This window comes from Lycorma delicatula, chromosome 4, assembly GCF_047948215.1.
Source record: "Lycorma delicatula isolate Av1 chromosome 4, ASM4794821v1, whole genome shotgun sequence".
Classification (NCBI taxonomy): domain Eukaryota; kingdom Metazoa; phylum Arthropoda; class Insecta; order Hemiptera; family Fulgoridae; genus Lycorma; species Lycorma delicatula.
The window spans coordinates 56,680,288-56,695,372 of record NC_134458.1 but is presented as its reverse complement, the minus strand read 5'-3'; the positions used below and the strand labels follow the sequence as shown (position 1 = coordinate 56,695,372).

Sequence of the window (15,085 nt, the reverse complement as noted above, 5' to 3'; positions counted from 1 at the left end):
ATTTTTTCCCTACATACTTTCAACCATTTGAGTTCAGGCTCAGGTTTGCGGATCAACAAAATGCAATGTGTGATTCACCATCTGGTGTACATAATGTTGCAAGGACAGCAACATACGTTGGCCATTCATGCGATGAAACAGTAATCCTTGGTACAACATATTGTCAGATGACTGGCAGCAAAGTTTCTGTAGACCTGTCTGGCATTGCAACAAGAAATTTCTTTCTCAGAAAATTCTGCAGAACATCCATTACTGAGGCAACACTTGTTTTCTGTTGTGCTTTCTCTTAGTGAAGCAAGTTTTGTCAATTTCAGTGTGGTTGTTAGGCCTACCAATCACCAACAATGATTATTTAGTAAATTTTCTTTGCACACCATAGGCATACAACAGTTCTAATTGACGTGTATGTTGTGGCTTATTCCCAGTTCTCAATAGAATTTGACTGAAGTGTATTCTTAAATAAATGAATAATACAGAGCTATATCTACGACAGTTAGACAGTGCAAAAATCTAACCATGATTCGATGAGGCACGTTTCATGTCTCAAGTGTGTAATATCATTCTGTGTCTATTAGCACATAAGCATGGATTGTGTAGCACACATTTGTTTGCAAGAACTAAATAGCTGTTTCATTATTGTGAATGTGACTGGTCAGTTGCTATAAATCCCTTTTGGCAAATAATAGTAATGGCAACAATGAATAAAAGCTTTTACTTGAATATGAATGATTTCTGAAAAATGGAATATTGTGAATAAATTAATTACGGTATGGTGGGGAGAGTAATGACATACCATGCAGCTATGTCATTCCATCTAATATTGATGGAATTAATGATGGTCATGCCACGTTCCATGAATTCCACCAAGAGAACTCCATTCCAGTCCCAGAACACAGTAGCCATGCACTTTCTGTTGGAGAAGGTTCGCCTGAACTTCTTTGGTTTACTGGGAGAATGAAAATGCATCCACTCTTTGGATTGTTCTTTTGTTTCTTCAGTTTCGAAATGGACTATGTCTCGTCCCCTGTGACAATTTTGTTCAAAAAATCTTCTCCTTTATTGTGGTAGCACTGGAGAAACGTTAAGGAGACGTCCATTCTCATTGTTTTGTGATGGTCAGATAGCATCTTGGGAACCCATCTCGCACACAGTTTGCAGTACTGAAGTCTCTCACTCACAATGATGTAGAGAGCTGGCCTTGAAATTTTTAGGAACGAATCACTCAATACAGAAATTGTGAACCGACGATTTTCTGAAATTGCCTCATCCACTCGCTCAACGAGATCATCGGTTGACACTCACTTCCTTCCCTGACCGCCTGCATCATGAACATCTGCACATCCTGCTTTAAAGTTCCTGCACCATTGTCGCACTTTGCTGTCACTTATTGAAGTTTCTCTGTACACATTACTTATTCGTCTATGAATTTCAGCTGCATTACACCCCTCAGCCTGAAGAAATTGAATTACCGCACGCACTTCATACTTAGCAGGAGATGCTATTGTTATAGACATGTTTACATGCTAGCTGCGTGTTCCGAACTAAACAAAGCAACGCAGCGTGATTGAAGGCCATACTAGAGACGCTGCGTAACACATATGTCCAAAGGTTCATCCGATTTTGCACAGGTTTTTATTTCCCGACCGATCGGACCTTGAAAAAAATAATCCTTGTACAATGTCAAAATGGAAGTGCCTTAGTGTTTCAGAAAAAATTAGCATTAAGCAAGAAGTAGATGAAGGTGTTAAAAAAAAGAAGATTTTTACCTCTATTTAATGAATTTTTCTGGAATTCTTGATTTTTTTATATAGATATTCGACTGTATTTATACTTAATTTACTAGCAGAGGTCTAAAAACTTATGGGAAAAGATGATAAACTGACTGACAAAGCTAGCAAACGAAATGTGTGACATTCAGGTGTACAGCCAAAGAATTTCCTTAAGATAATAAACCATCATTGTTAAAGAACAGCGTAAAACACTAGGGATGATAGGACTGTAAGCCTCAATTACTCTTACTTTCAAGCTCTAGTGAGAATTAGTGAACTATAGGGAATTAGAGATTAGTGAGAATTATAGTGAACAGGTCAGAAGAAAAGAAAAAGAAACAATGGGTAAAAAATATTTTGACTTTAGGAATGGAGAAGGTAGTGGAAGCAATATGTGTATGAGGATGGTCATGAAAAGAAAGCTTGAATTGAACAAACAGGTGTTTGATTAGAAAAGGATCATATCATATGAATTTAGTGATTTAGAGCAAACTTATGAAGACACTTCTAAGTGTTGGATTAGATGGTGAGTCAATAGGATTTATAAAAGAATTAGAAAGAGAGGTATGAAATAGGAAATTCTTGAAGACATTGACAGAATTGATTGTGTGTGCAAGGTGGGGATAAAAACAACTTATATTCAGATGACCTAGCAGTAATGCAGGAAGTGCAGGAGAATGGCAAGACAAGAGATCAAAGCATGATGGACCGATCAAAATTTATAAAAATTATGAAAATAGAGGATGAAATTAGTATCATTTTTAGAGAAGAAAGATAGAGAATGTTATGACAAATTAGTCTTTCAAGCACTTGTCAAAATTAATTAATTAAAGAAGATATTCGAATTCATTTTGTGATAAACTACAGAAATGTTTCAGCACACAGATTCTCCCAGTTCCTGTAGCATGATGGAAAAGACACATAAGTTGTTTGCTAGTTGGAATTTTGTAATGCAGTAGATATGAAATCATAATGTACAAAACACTAAAGCTTGTTCTGTTTCACATTCTGTAAAATGATTTAATGTATTATTTTGAGAATTAGTTTTAAGTAAAAACATATCATTTATATTTAAAAACAAAACTTGAGGGAAATGTTTTTTCTGCCTTTGAGTATATAGTGCAATCATAATAACTTCTAAAAGACTAGTCTGTAAAATATGTCATTAAATGTTATTTTGATGATAAGTATCTAGTTGTATAAAAATAACTTTTGAAGAATAATAAACAGTTTTGTAAAAGTTAATAAGCATCTTCACTTAAAAGGAAAAATGTAAATAGAAATATATCTAACATATTTGCTGCTGTGCAGTTTTTAGTTTATGTATTTCTCCATGTTTAATTTTTTTGTGTTTTCTATCTCAAATAACTATAATGCATTTATGTATTCATAAAAAAGTTTTTGACAGAAAATTTATAAATGTGTCTGGCATGATTGACACACCTTGCATTAAATTATATTTCAAAGTTATTTTGCAATAAGTTTACTTGCACAAACAATAACTTACAACCACATATGTAAGTTCTGCCTCTGAAGTTTTTTTAAAATAAAATTAAACAATTACATGGGTAAACAGATATACTGGACCTTTAACAGTTATACCTGTAAGCATATAAGATGGATGACACCTTTGTTTTTCTCATCATACATAAATAGTGTACTGCTAATAAGTTTCACTAACTGAATATTCTGTGTATCATAAATTTCAATGAGATTATTTGAAAATTAAAATTGTCCTGTAATAAAAGTACATTTGAACAAGCTATACATAAAAATGGGTTTGCTGCTATAATTAATATTGTTTGATCTGTAAAATATAATGCAATAATTCAATTTTAAGTGATTCATGTTTTTGAATACACACCTTTTTCTTGCTGCTTCACTGAATGTAAGGAATTTTTGAAAAATAATATAATTTGGCTTAGGAAAGTCATTAGATGAAATACGTTGACTCAGCATAACTGTAAGTAATTGAGCATTCTAATATTTACTAGTCAAAATGCCCAAAAGTTGAATGAAAAACAGTTATAGACCCAAAACTCACAAAAGATTTCTATTGAAAAATTCACTAACCCTGATAAAGTAAATGTGTAAAATGCAAGTTAAATGGTAGAAAAAGTTACTTTTTTTAAAGTTAAATGGTAGTTACTGTTACTTTTCAAATTAAACAATTGCAGGTAAAGATTAATTATGAGTATGAAAGTTCTCTAATTTTTACTCACCAAATTTACTTTTTAAAACTTACATAAAGTTAAAGTATGGGAAACAGGAACCCTAGGGTTTTTTAATAATTAAGATTAAGAATTCCTGAAAAAACTGTGCATCTGTAAACTATTTTTATTTAATTTTGCTTTGAAACTCATAATTGTTTTTTAAGTTGGAAGTTTGAATATTGTTTGATTAAATAGAATTAAAATTATTTTTTTGTTTTAACCAGTTGTTAGATAATTTTTTCCTTTACAAATAGTTTCATGTTTTTAATTATGAATGCATGTGTTGCTAACACTTAAGTAATTTTTCATAGGTGATCATTATAACATATGATGATAGTCATATTGATAATGCCGTCGGCATTATTATTGATGCTGATATTGCCGACGACGTGTCATGGGATGATAGAATTCAAAATTATTGTGCTCAGTATTATCATCTGTGGGGTCTTCCTATTATATCTGAAACCGAGGAAGAAATACCACCAGGTATTTTCTAATTGAGAACCCTGTTTTGCTGTGTTAAAACACAGCAAAACATCTTTCCAGACAGTGTTTTTCCATTTCTCATTTTCTTGAAAAATTATATTTTCGGCAGTGTTAGGCTGTTTCCTGATAGATCAATAATAAGTCTTTTTTGTTACTTTTTTAAATTCAATTAATTTAATATGTATTTTCCTTGGTTGTGTTTATTTCATCACGTCTGTTTTTAATTATCGTTATAGCAAGTCACAGCTTTACTATTCATATATTTCGGACTATTGTAAATGCCTGTGTTCTATTTTTCTGCAAGTTGTCTTCACAGTTTGTGTGTTCTTATCAGAATAACTGTTAGAGTATTATTTTTTTATTTTTAATATTAGGCATGTGTTTTTCACTGTTAGCCTGTATACATGATTATTTGAGTCTTTTTCTTTTGAAACCTAAATTAATTTATTTATTTTCACATGTAACTTCTTTTTTTTTTTTTCATTTATTTGTCTTAATATTTTTTTAAATCTCCAATTTATCTATGTTGTAATTATACTTTTTCCAAGTTAAGTGGTTATAGAATGCTTTGTTTGTTTTACATAACACATAAACATAATTTTTGTTTCTTAACATGCGATACATGATTTTAATCTGATTTTTTATACTGAAAACGAATGTGAACTCTGAATCTTTTTATTACCCACCATGTTTGAAAAATTTTCAAATTTTAATTAAAGGATTTTTTTTCATTTTTCAACGTATAGTTAGCATTTTAAGCTCCTATATTGTATTTTCTTAGCTCATTTTTTATTGTTTAACTTTGTTAACATAATTTGTAAGCTATAAATAAACAATACTAGACAAAGAATTAAATCATATCATAATCCCATGCTATGATATATCTAATACTGAAGAGAGAGCCTTCATGGAAAAGATTAATCATGTCTGTTGAGTTCAAAATGTAGCTGAAAACACAGAATGTTTGTATTAAGGAATGGATTACACTGGATTTAGGAATTAATTAATTTTGTTCAGTTTTATTGTCTTAAGTTTGTTAACAGTACAGTGTCATAAAGTCTCAAAATTGTGTAAATAATGTGGATGCCTTTTGTTAATGTATGTGGTGAGTTTACCGTAAAATCAAACAGAAAAAATATTACAACTTTAATTAAAAAAGCATATCATTTGTACTTTCAGTATAAAATTGGAGACCAGGATAAGACGTAGGCTCCTCATGTAATATGCACCAATTGTTCTGTAAATTTAAGAGGATGACTGAAAGGTACACAGAAGGCTTTGGTATTTGGTGTACCTATGGTTTGGCGTGAGCCAAAGGATCGTGTAACCAGTTGTTACTTTTGTTTAACAAGTGTCTGAAATTTCTAAAAAATCTAAACATACTGTAATATATCCTTCATTGTAATCTGCAATCAGACCTGTACCTCACAGTGAAATTATTCCAGTTCCTGAGCCACCTGTGAATGTATGTTTCGAAAGCAGCGATGAAAAATCAGGCAGTACTGAAGAAGACAACAATGATTTTGATTTTGAATTATCTTCCAATAAGCCACATCTTATATCACAAGGTGAATTAAATGACTCAGTTAGGAATTTAAATTTATCAAAAAATCAAGCTGAACTGTTAGGATCAAGATTGCAAGGTTGGAATTTACTTCAAAAAAATACAAAAATTTTGGGCTTTCAAAGCCAACAAAAAGAACTTTCTCAGTACTTCATTGATGAAAATTACACAAATATTTGTGAATTGGTTTATTGCACAAATATTGATGAGCTTATGTTACACTTACGACAAGTTGATAAACCTGAGGACTGGCGCCTTTTCATAGATTTGTCCAAATATAGTTTAAAGGTGGTTCTACTACACAGTGGTAACAAATATCCTTTGATACCAATCGCTTATGGTATTAATTTAGAGAGACGTATGATGTGATGAAAGATGTTTTTGTAAAAAAATTGTAAAAACCATAGATGCAACATATGTGGTGATGTGAAAGTTATAGCTATTTTTGTTAGGCATGCAGTTAGGCTATACTAACTACATGTGCTTTCTTTGCAAATGGGACAGCCGAGTTAGGGGTAAACATTATGTTACCAAAGAGTGGAAGAAATGAGACAACTTAACTCCAAATGGGAAAAATATTATTCATGAGCCCTTAGTTGAACCCAAAAAATTATTTTTACCCCTCTCTATATCAAGCTAGGATTAAAGGAAAATTTTGTAAAAGCAATGAAGAAGGATAGTCCCAGATTTTTATACATCAGGCAGAAATTTCAGAATGTTATTGAAGGAAAAATTGAAGAAGGAATATTGTTGGTCCTCAAATAAGAGAGTTGGTCAAAGATGATGTATTTAACTCAGTGTTAAATAATATAGAAAGTACAGTTGGACTTCATTTAAAGATGTTGAAAAAACTTTCTCGGCAAATAAAGAAATGGCAATTACCACGATATTGTTAATCAACTTCATATAGAACTGTGGGATGTAATATTCTTTGATAGTACATTACCTCCACTCACATCTGGATTTTTTCCGGTTATATTTCGGTTATGGAAAGCTGCTGTAAAGGTAAATGGAATATCATGCTAGCCTATTACTATTGGACATCAATTCGGGATGTGCCTGAGGCTATTTATAAAAGAAAAGTATCAACAAAATCATTCTAACACAGGTATGGCAATGCAAAATTTTAAATTTTACAGATTTTTAACTATATTTCCCTTTAATTTTTTTTGAAGTGTAATTTATTTAAAACTAAGGGTGATAGAAAAATTGTATTTACAGATGTGTAATATACACATAAAAGCAATTCAAGAAATGGTATCACACTTGGAGAAACATTAAACTTTTTTTTTGTCTATCAGTGTAATTGTTATGTATTTTTTAAATTTCTTTTTGTCAGATTTATTTAAATAATATATAATTAAATGAAGATATGTATTATTATTTTTTTTAAATTAGTATAGTAGTATGGCTGAAAGTATTTCTGTTCTAATTAATTTTGAATTCTGATGCTATTTAACCCCTACAGAGAAATATTTCCAATTAATCTGAAAACTCTTGAGAAGTAATGGATTATCATTTGCGTGTTATTCAGTTGTGTTTATTTCAATTTCTATAGGTAGAAAATATCTATAACATACATTTTTTTGTTAACTAGAAGAATAGTTTGTATGTTGATAAATTTTAATTGTCTGTATCAAGTCATGTTTTGTAAGCAATTCAAAATGTACTTCGGTTTAAAAGTAATTTCATAGTTAAAAGGAAAAATTATATATTTTTAAACTGTTATATTGAATAGACTTCACCATTTTTCCTCCTTTGTAAAAATAAGTACATTGTTATTTTGATAATTTTGATAAATATATAAAAATTATTTTCTGTGGTCGAGTCAGTAAACAAATTTCACTCTGTAAGCTCAACTGCATTTCCTTTTCCTCCTTCACTTATATCATTTTATCAAATGCTTAGACTTTTTTCTTTAAATATGTACATGTTTATTACTCAGAAGAACTGAGGAAATTTATGTTATAATAAATATGAGAATTGTTTTATTTCAGAGTTTCTCGCAAAGAAATGGAAATAATTTTAAGGATATATTTTACTGATGTATATAAAGAAAAAAGTTCATATAAAAGAAAGGCTTCAAAATACTAGTTTTTTAAATTGCTTTGTTTCTCCTTTTCTTGATTTCTGTTTTATGGTAAAATGAGACTATATTGAAATTTTTGGGATCAAATTACAGTGCAAAAGTGGTCATTTGTATGTTTTTTTTATTTGAAAAAATTGAGTCCAAGGACTGTAACTTCATTGATTTCTTCAGTAGTTCTGAGAAAATTGTCCTAAAGCTCAAAAAATTGGAGTCAAAAAACATACGTCTTTAAATTTGGGATAAATTTACTTAGTTTAATAAACTGCCAAAAATAACAACACTTGTTCTAGTTGACAAAACAAAGTACATATTCAGAGGGTTTATAAACTACTGTTGTGTTGAGTCACGTTCCTGTTGTACTAGTAAAGTAATTGCGACTTCTGCTGTAAGATTAGATTGCTGTTTTAAATATTATTATCTGTATGTATAGACTTGGACACACCTCATGATAGTTTTATATAACATTATATTATTTATTTGGCTTTATTTTTATTAATGAATTAATTGATGTCATTTTAATTTTGATATTTAATAATAAAACATCAGTTTTTTCTTCTGCTTAATTGTGACTATTTTTGTATAAATAATGAATTTGATCTTTTTTCCTGTTATTTTGTAATAAGAGCAATTGTTTTCTTAGTCAGTATAGTTTAAAACATAAGCATGATGAAAATATATCATAATGAAAAAATATATACAAGTAAATGAAGTATAAATTTCATACATCATTTGTATTTTTGGGTTTAAGTAATATTATGACAAACAGAGATGCATGAGTTATAGAATTATGAGTTAAAAGTTTAAAATAGGCACGTAGTTATAAGATTTAGGTAATCTATAGACATGTTATTACTAATAAAAACAAATAAAAAATACAGTAACCTATTTCAACTGGACAACATTTCTTGTTTAGAATGGATTGACAAGTATGACACTGTTCAATAGGACTAAGCCCAGACTCTACTGTTTTATATTTCCATCTCTGTCTGTAGCCAAACAAAACAGCAATGCTGCACTCCTCCACGAATATAAACTTCACTTTGTCAAATAGTAAAAGATGTTTTTTTCAACTACAAAACTTGTTTATAAGTCGATCTAAATAACTCAGTTGAAAATAAATAAAACTTTTAAGAAATTTAACTTATACTTAAAACAAAATAGATTAAAATTTAGCTGAATGTTAGTTTTATTCCAAATCAAACATTTGTTTGCAAAAAAATCTGTAACAACCAAATAACTACTCAAAGTAAACAAAAATCTGTTAAATAATTTGATTACATTACAAACTTAGTAAATTGTTCAAAATGTTTTCCATTATATTCTACACAATATTCTCAATATAAAATTGTGTGTGATTTTATAATATCAGGGTTGTTTTGTATAACTTTAGTGTTATTGTAAATAGTCATTAATAAATAAAGTTTCATATGACTGGAGGGCAGTTTATTTGTCAGATTTAGTGAACACTTAACTAAATATCCAAGTAATTTTTAGCTTTTTTTTGTTGGAAAATCATTATTCTTTGTTGAGGAATGTCTTCTAAAAGAGGTGATAATTTATTTTGCAAGAAATTTACATTCAGATTTTCCATAAATGATTGATGAAAAATGTCCAGTATTTTGTTATTACCTCCACCAGTCAAGAACATAGTACTGCAATGGAAATTTTTCTTTGATGAAAATGGATTTTCATAACTTTGTTGAGATTATTTTGTGTATTATTAGCCCCCATTTCGTAGATAAAAATTTCTTCATAAATATATTAGAACTTACTTTATGAGGCAGTTTTAGTGCCAATGATAATGAGAAATATCTAGGTTGTAAATTTTGAATCTTCTGTAAGCAAAAACTTTAAAGATTTTCTTAATGAAGTAAGTATTCATCATATTTTACTGTATGACAAACTAATCTTTTATTTTAAGATTAAAGATTGTATTAACTTCCACTTTGCTGTAAACTGGTCTTCTGTTTAATTCATAATTATTATTATTTTTTTAAAATTTATTTTGAGTAATTATATTTATAAAATTTTGCTTACAGTATCAAAAAAATGTTTAATTTTGTTTAAAATGAACTTTTTCTGAAAATGAAAATTGGATTTCTTAATTTTTTTTCGGTTAATTTTGCTTGCATCAGTTTTTTGATAATTAAAATTTCTTCAAGTTTTGTTGTCAAATTGTGGTTATTTAATATTGATGATTAAATAAGGTAAATTTGTATCCCTTTTTTATCCCAATTTTTTAGGCTTTACAATGATTTTTGACCAACTTTTTTCTTATTTTCAAGAAACCATAAAACCTCAAATTTTTCTCCCATATTTATTTATAAAGAATTTTTTTCATCTTACCGCTGGAGCAGACAGGGTGAAATTTTTCACTAGCCATAACTTCAAAACAGATGTTTATATAGTTTTTTTTTTGTTTTTGTTTTTTAATTACAGGATGTAATAAAGGTGAAGTCTGGTAGTTATTAAATTCATAAGAATAAGAAAATGCATTTTGTTCAAAAATTGCTTTTCATTTTACTCATAATGCAATTTAACACATGGAAAATTGTTTCTGTTAAGCTTAATGAATGAATTAGTATAGCCTAAGAGGAGGAAACCATTTAAAACTGATAAATGCTCTCTTTTCATCAAGAACTGATTACATATCCCTTTTTGTTTGTAAGTATAGCTCTTTCTATGGTAGTAAAAGGAGACAACACTGATCAGTCGTTGCTTTATCTGATACACTTAAATGGTTAGGTGGTTATTAATTTTTGAAGTACTTTTCTCTTAGTTGTCTATAGATTAACAGAAATGAGGTTTTTTAAATTGTTTCTTTTTTTTAATAGTTTATGCATATGATCAAAATACATATTTTAGTAGTTTAAATTAATGACCAAAAGTATACACGAATTACAAATTGATATTAGTTACATAACTTTAAGATGCCTTCTGTTTCTGTATCATCTACTACTTGCCTACAGAGTACAGTCATTCATCCAGAGTGAACTATCTGATAGCATTGATTAACTATGTAGATAAAGTATGAAAACTGGTTTTATTAAATGTGGGCGAATTTCTGTTGTGATTGACATTTATTATTACTTCAGGATGCTACTAGTTATTTGTATTAATGTTGCTAAATGTAAAATTTTTACTATCTAAATTTTTTTGTATAGTTCAGTTGACAGGGGAAAGTAGATATAAGAAAACTTTTTAGATGTCTACAAAAATTTCCCATTTCTCTAATGTTTTAGTTTTAAAAGGACATCAGGATAGCATTCCCACATACAATTTATTCTGTAATAAACTATTAGTTTAAACTAGTAGCATTTACATAATAAGCTTTTACCTTTTACTGAGCCATGTGCATTGTACTGTTAAGATCTAAATTGATATTGTTAGATTTCTAATTAGTATGATTATTTTTTATGTATGGAGGGTTTTATTCCCATTTTAATTAAATCTGATCAATGTCAAAAGTTCTGTTCTCTTCCTTTATTTATTTACCTTTGGAAGGATATTAATTTCCTTTCTTTTTAAACTTCAAGTAAATAGATCTTATAGGCCATAACTATTCATGAAACAAAAAATTATCCTTTGATTTGTAATTTATAATTTTTTTCACTAGTGGCAATAGTGTTAAAGGTTTTACAGAATCCATTTTTTTTTCAATTACTCAAAAAACTCTAAAAAATCTTAACATAAATGCATCTTACATCATTAAAAAATTATATACACTGCGTTGCGATGCTGGAAATAATGCTAATGTTAAAATGAAATTGACTGACCTGATCTTACCTTACGGCTTAATTTCTGTATCTGATTATAAAAGGGTCTTTCAAAGTAAACCCTTCAGAAAAATTACAAAATGAGCAGAGATTATAGTGAAGACAATGAGCTGAGAGTTTTCTCCTTTTTTAGGTACATTTTTACAGGTTTCTATAATGTGTTTTTTATTCAGGCATGTACAAATCATCCACAAATAATTTTTGACATCCTTTAGATGAGGCCTATTACGTTGTAAATTCCACATCATGAGTAACCTAACAATTGTATTTAAGTTAATGAGAGGTATATACATATAGAGAACTGTGGAAATTTTACATTTATGTAATATTTGCTTACAGATTCTCTGCATGATTTTTCAGAGTTTATTTTTTGCAGTTGTTTTTTCTCTAGACTTTTATTTACTCTCAGTAAAAGAGAGAAATTTTACCTGATTTTCTAATTTGTAATAGTATCAGTATCATGAAAGAAATATTTTGTTTATTTCAGAAATCATGAATATCTTTGAATCTCCGAGACTGCCACTGCGACCTGCTACACGAAGAATTGCGATGTTAACTGCTGCTCATGAAGTCGCACAAGCTACAGAAAATTTAGCAGGTTCAATAGTAGAATCTGTTCTTCACCCACGAGCAATTGAACCACCTCACGGTCGACAGCAGCCATCTACTAGCTACCTTGAAGTACCGTCTGACCCGGCTATGGTGCATGTTGCTAATTCTGAACCAGTGGAGACATCAGAACCTTCAGCTTTGGAGTCCTCTCCTGGATCTCAGACTGTGGTTAATGAAAATATGACCAGTGAAAGTATGGGATCCATTTCTCCACCACCCCGTCTCTTACCATTGATTCCTATCAACACTGGTCAGGGTGATTTGTCAGATCCACTTGGTTTAATTCCTGGCAGTGTACCTTTTCCTCCACCTGCTGACCCTGATGATGGATTTTTCAGGGTAAATCCTCCAGAAGAATTACAGAATGAACAGAGACAGAATAGTGAAGACAACGAACTTGGAGAACTTCCACCTTTACCTTGTGGTGCTCTCGATATGACTAATTCTACTCCTTCGAGTACAAGCTCATCACCATTTGTTATTAACAGAATTAATATCACAACTATGCGTAGAGTATCAGAAGATCCTCCTCTTGATTATGAATTCGCTGTTAACAACTGGCTTCTGCCTAATCTGTCTCCTCTCAACACTTCAAATACTACACCACAGTCGTCATTGCCACCTCCACCACCACCTCCGCCACCCCCACCACCTCCACCACCACCACTGATTACACAGTCGCAGCAACCACTGCAGCAAGAACGACAAAGGTATGTTATAGTTAATCTTTATCACTACTTTATTGCTTTTATAATATATGCAATTAGGTAAAAATGTAAGACATCCAAGAGCTAGCGAATATTAGTCCAGTGTGTTGTGAAGATGCCACATAAAACTTTCCAAATCTTATCTTAAATTTTAATCTGCATGGTCTTTCAAAGTAGTCCATCTGTGACTGATAATTGATATTACTTTTTTTGCCTTGAAAAGCTTGAATTACTTCTTAGCCAAAGAGTGTGTGTTCAGTATTTTGATGTAATCATAGCCTTATCTCTGTAAATAGAGGTCCAGTTCAGGTCACTTTCAAAATAGTTCCTTTGGGAAGCCATGCAACGCTTCAAACAGTTTTCCCACTCTTCATAGCAGTTTTGGGACTGAGAAACCAAACTATCCTTCAGATGGTCGGTTACATTTTTTTTTTAAGCTTTCTACTGTTCCAACTCCAACAGGAGTCTTATTCTTTAAGACTTTGGGGGGTTGGCATCCCCACAGCCCTAGCCTCTGCAGCTTTTCTTCCCACTACACTCAGAGCTGCAGAACACTTCACACTTTACACATACACTACACCAAAAACACTACACAAATTACGACATATACCCTAACACAACATCATCCTACACTGTTTTCTCTTACATTTACACTCGGTAGTGTTGCAAAATCTTACGAGACGCAACCGTAACCCAAGGTGGGAACTATCATGCCAATGGGTGAATGGATCTACGTAGTGAGTCTTGAAAGATGTCCACTAGGCACCAAGGTGAACCCAGTTGTATTTAGTTCTACTCCAGCACATGTGCGCTCTGCTGGAGTGGTGCATCATATCACCGGTACTCATGGTACGAAAATTTCTAGTTCACAAAATAATATTACGATGTTGGTGGTTCATCTGAAAAACCACCAATATTAGTCATGTGAAAAGACCACACTCAGAGTTTGTCCGATGAGGATAAAAACAGTATTGAAGAAAATACTTTGAATGGTGATGCATCCCATCCCCTGTACAGAAATATACAATTTATCGTTCTTCAGAATAATCAGGAAGGAGGCTCCCTTCAAAAGGTCTCTCCCTTCCTGATAATTAAAGTGATAACTGGTTCAGTTGCTTTCCCAAAAAACATTCAGTGATGAACAGAGCCGATCTCTCTTACGTATTACACCTTCTCTTATCTTGACATTTAACCTTCCTTTACCACCAGAGAAGGTAAAAATAAGTTATCTATCAGTTCGAGTTCGACTATTCATACACAATCCTCGATGATGCTTCAGTTACCAAGGGTATGGACACACTGCAGTGACTTACTCAAAAACAGAGATCTGTGCTCGATGTACTAAGAAAGGCCACAGTGACATTAACTGCCAAGGAAACGAGAAATGTGCGAACTGCAGTGGATCACATACATCTTGCTCCCAGGATACCCCAACTTTTGAAGAAGAGAAGGCAATTCTCATATTGATTTACAGTCTGTCCTGTAGGGAAAAAAACTCCTTACAGAAAATGCCATTACTATCGAAGAAACAAATTAGCATGGTTTTGATTTGCTCATTTTTGCTTTTTTGGGATATGAGTTTGTAGTGTGCCACTTCTTGCTCTGGTGTTTTATTTCTGGGTTGTACTCAAATATCACCAATAATAACATTTTTTTAGAAAATCAGGATCTGTTTCAATTCGCCCTAGAAGATCGCGGCACACTTCTACCCTGTTGTTTTTCTGTTCAACAGTGAGGTTTTTGGGACCAATTTTGCACAAATTTTTTCATGTCCAATTTGTTTGTCAAAATTTGATGGACTGTGGTACGGTTCAAATTCAGTTGTTCTGCAATCATTCTTACAGTTAACTGCTGGTTGTACTGTATCAA

The 15,085-nt window shown here is 31.1% G+C and overlaps 1 protein-coding gene across 7 annotated transcripts in view; it reads left to right on the top strand.

The window, feature by feature from the left end:
• HUWE1 (HECT, UBA and WWE domain containing E3 ubiquitin protein ligase 1) overlaps window positions 1-15,085 on the top strand; it is a 299,081-nt gene that overhangs the window by 237,297 nt on the left and 46,699 nt on the right. For all 7 annotated transcript variants that reach the window (XM_075363006.1, XM_075363009.1, XM_075363005.1 and 4 more), the window contains one exon: window positions 12,385-13,219. In XM_075363006.1, the coding sequence (XP_075219121.1) occupies window positions 12,385-13,219 (835 nt within the window). The remainder of the gene's footprint in view (window positions 1-12,384; window positions 13,220-15,085) is intronic.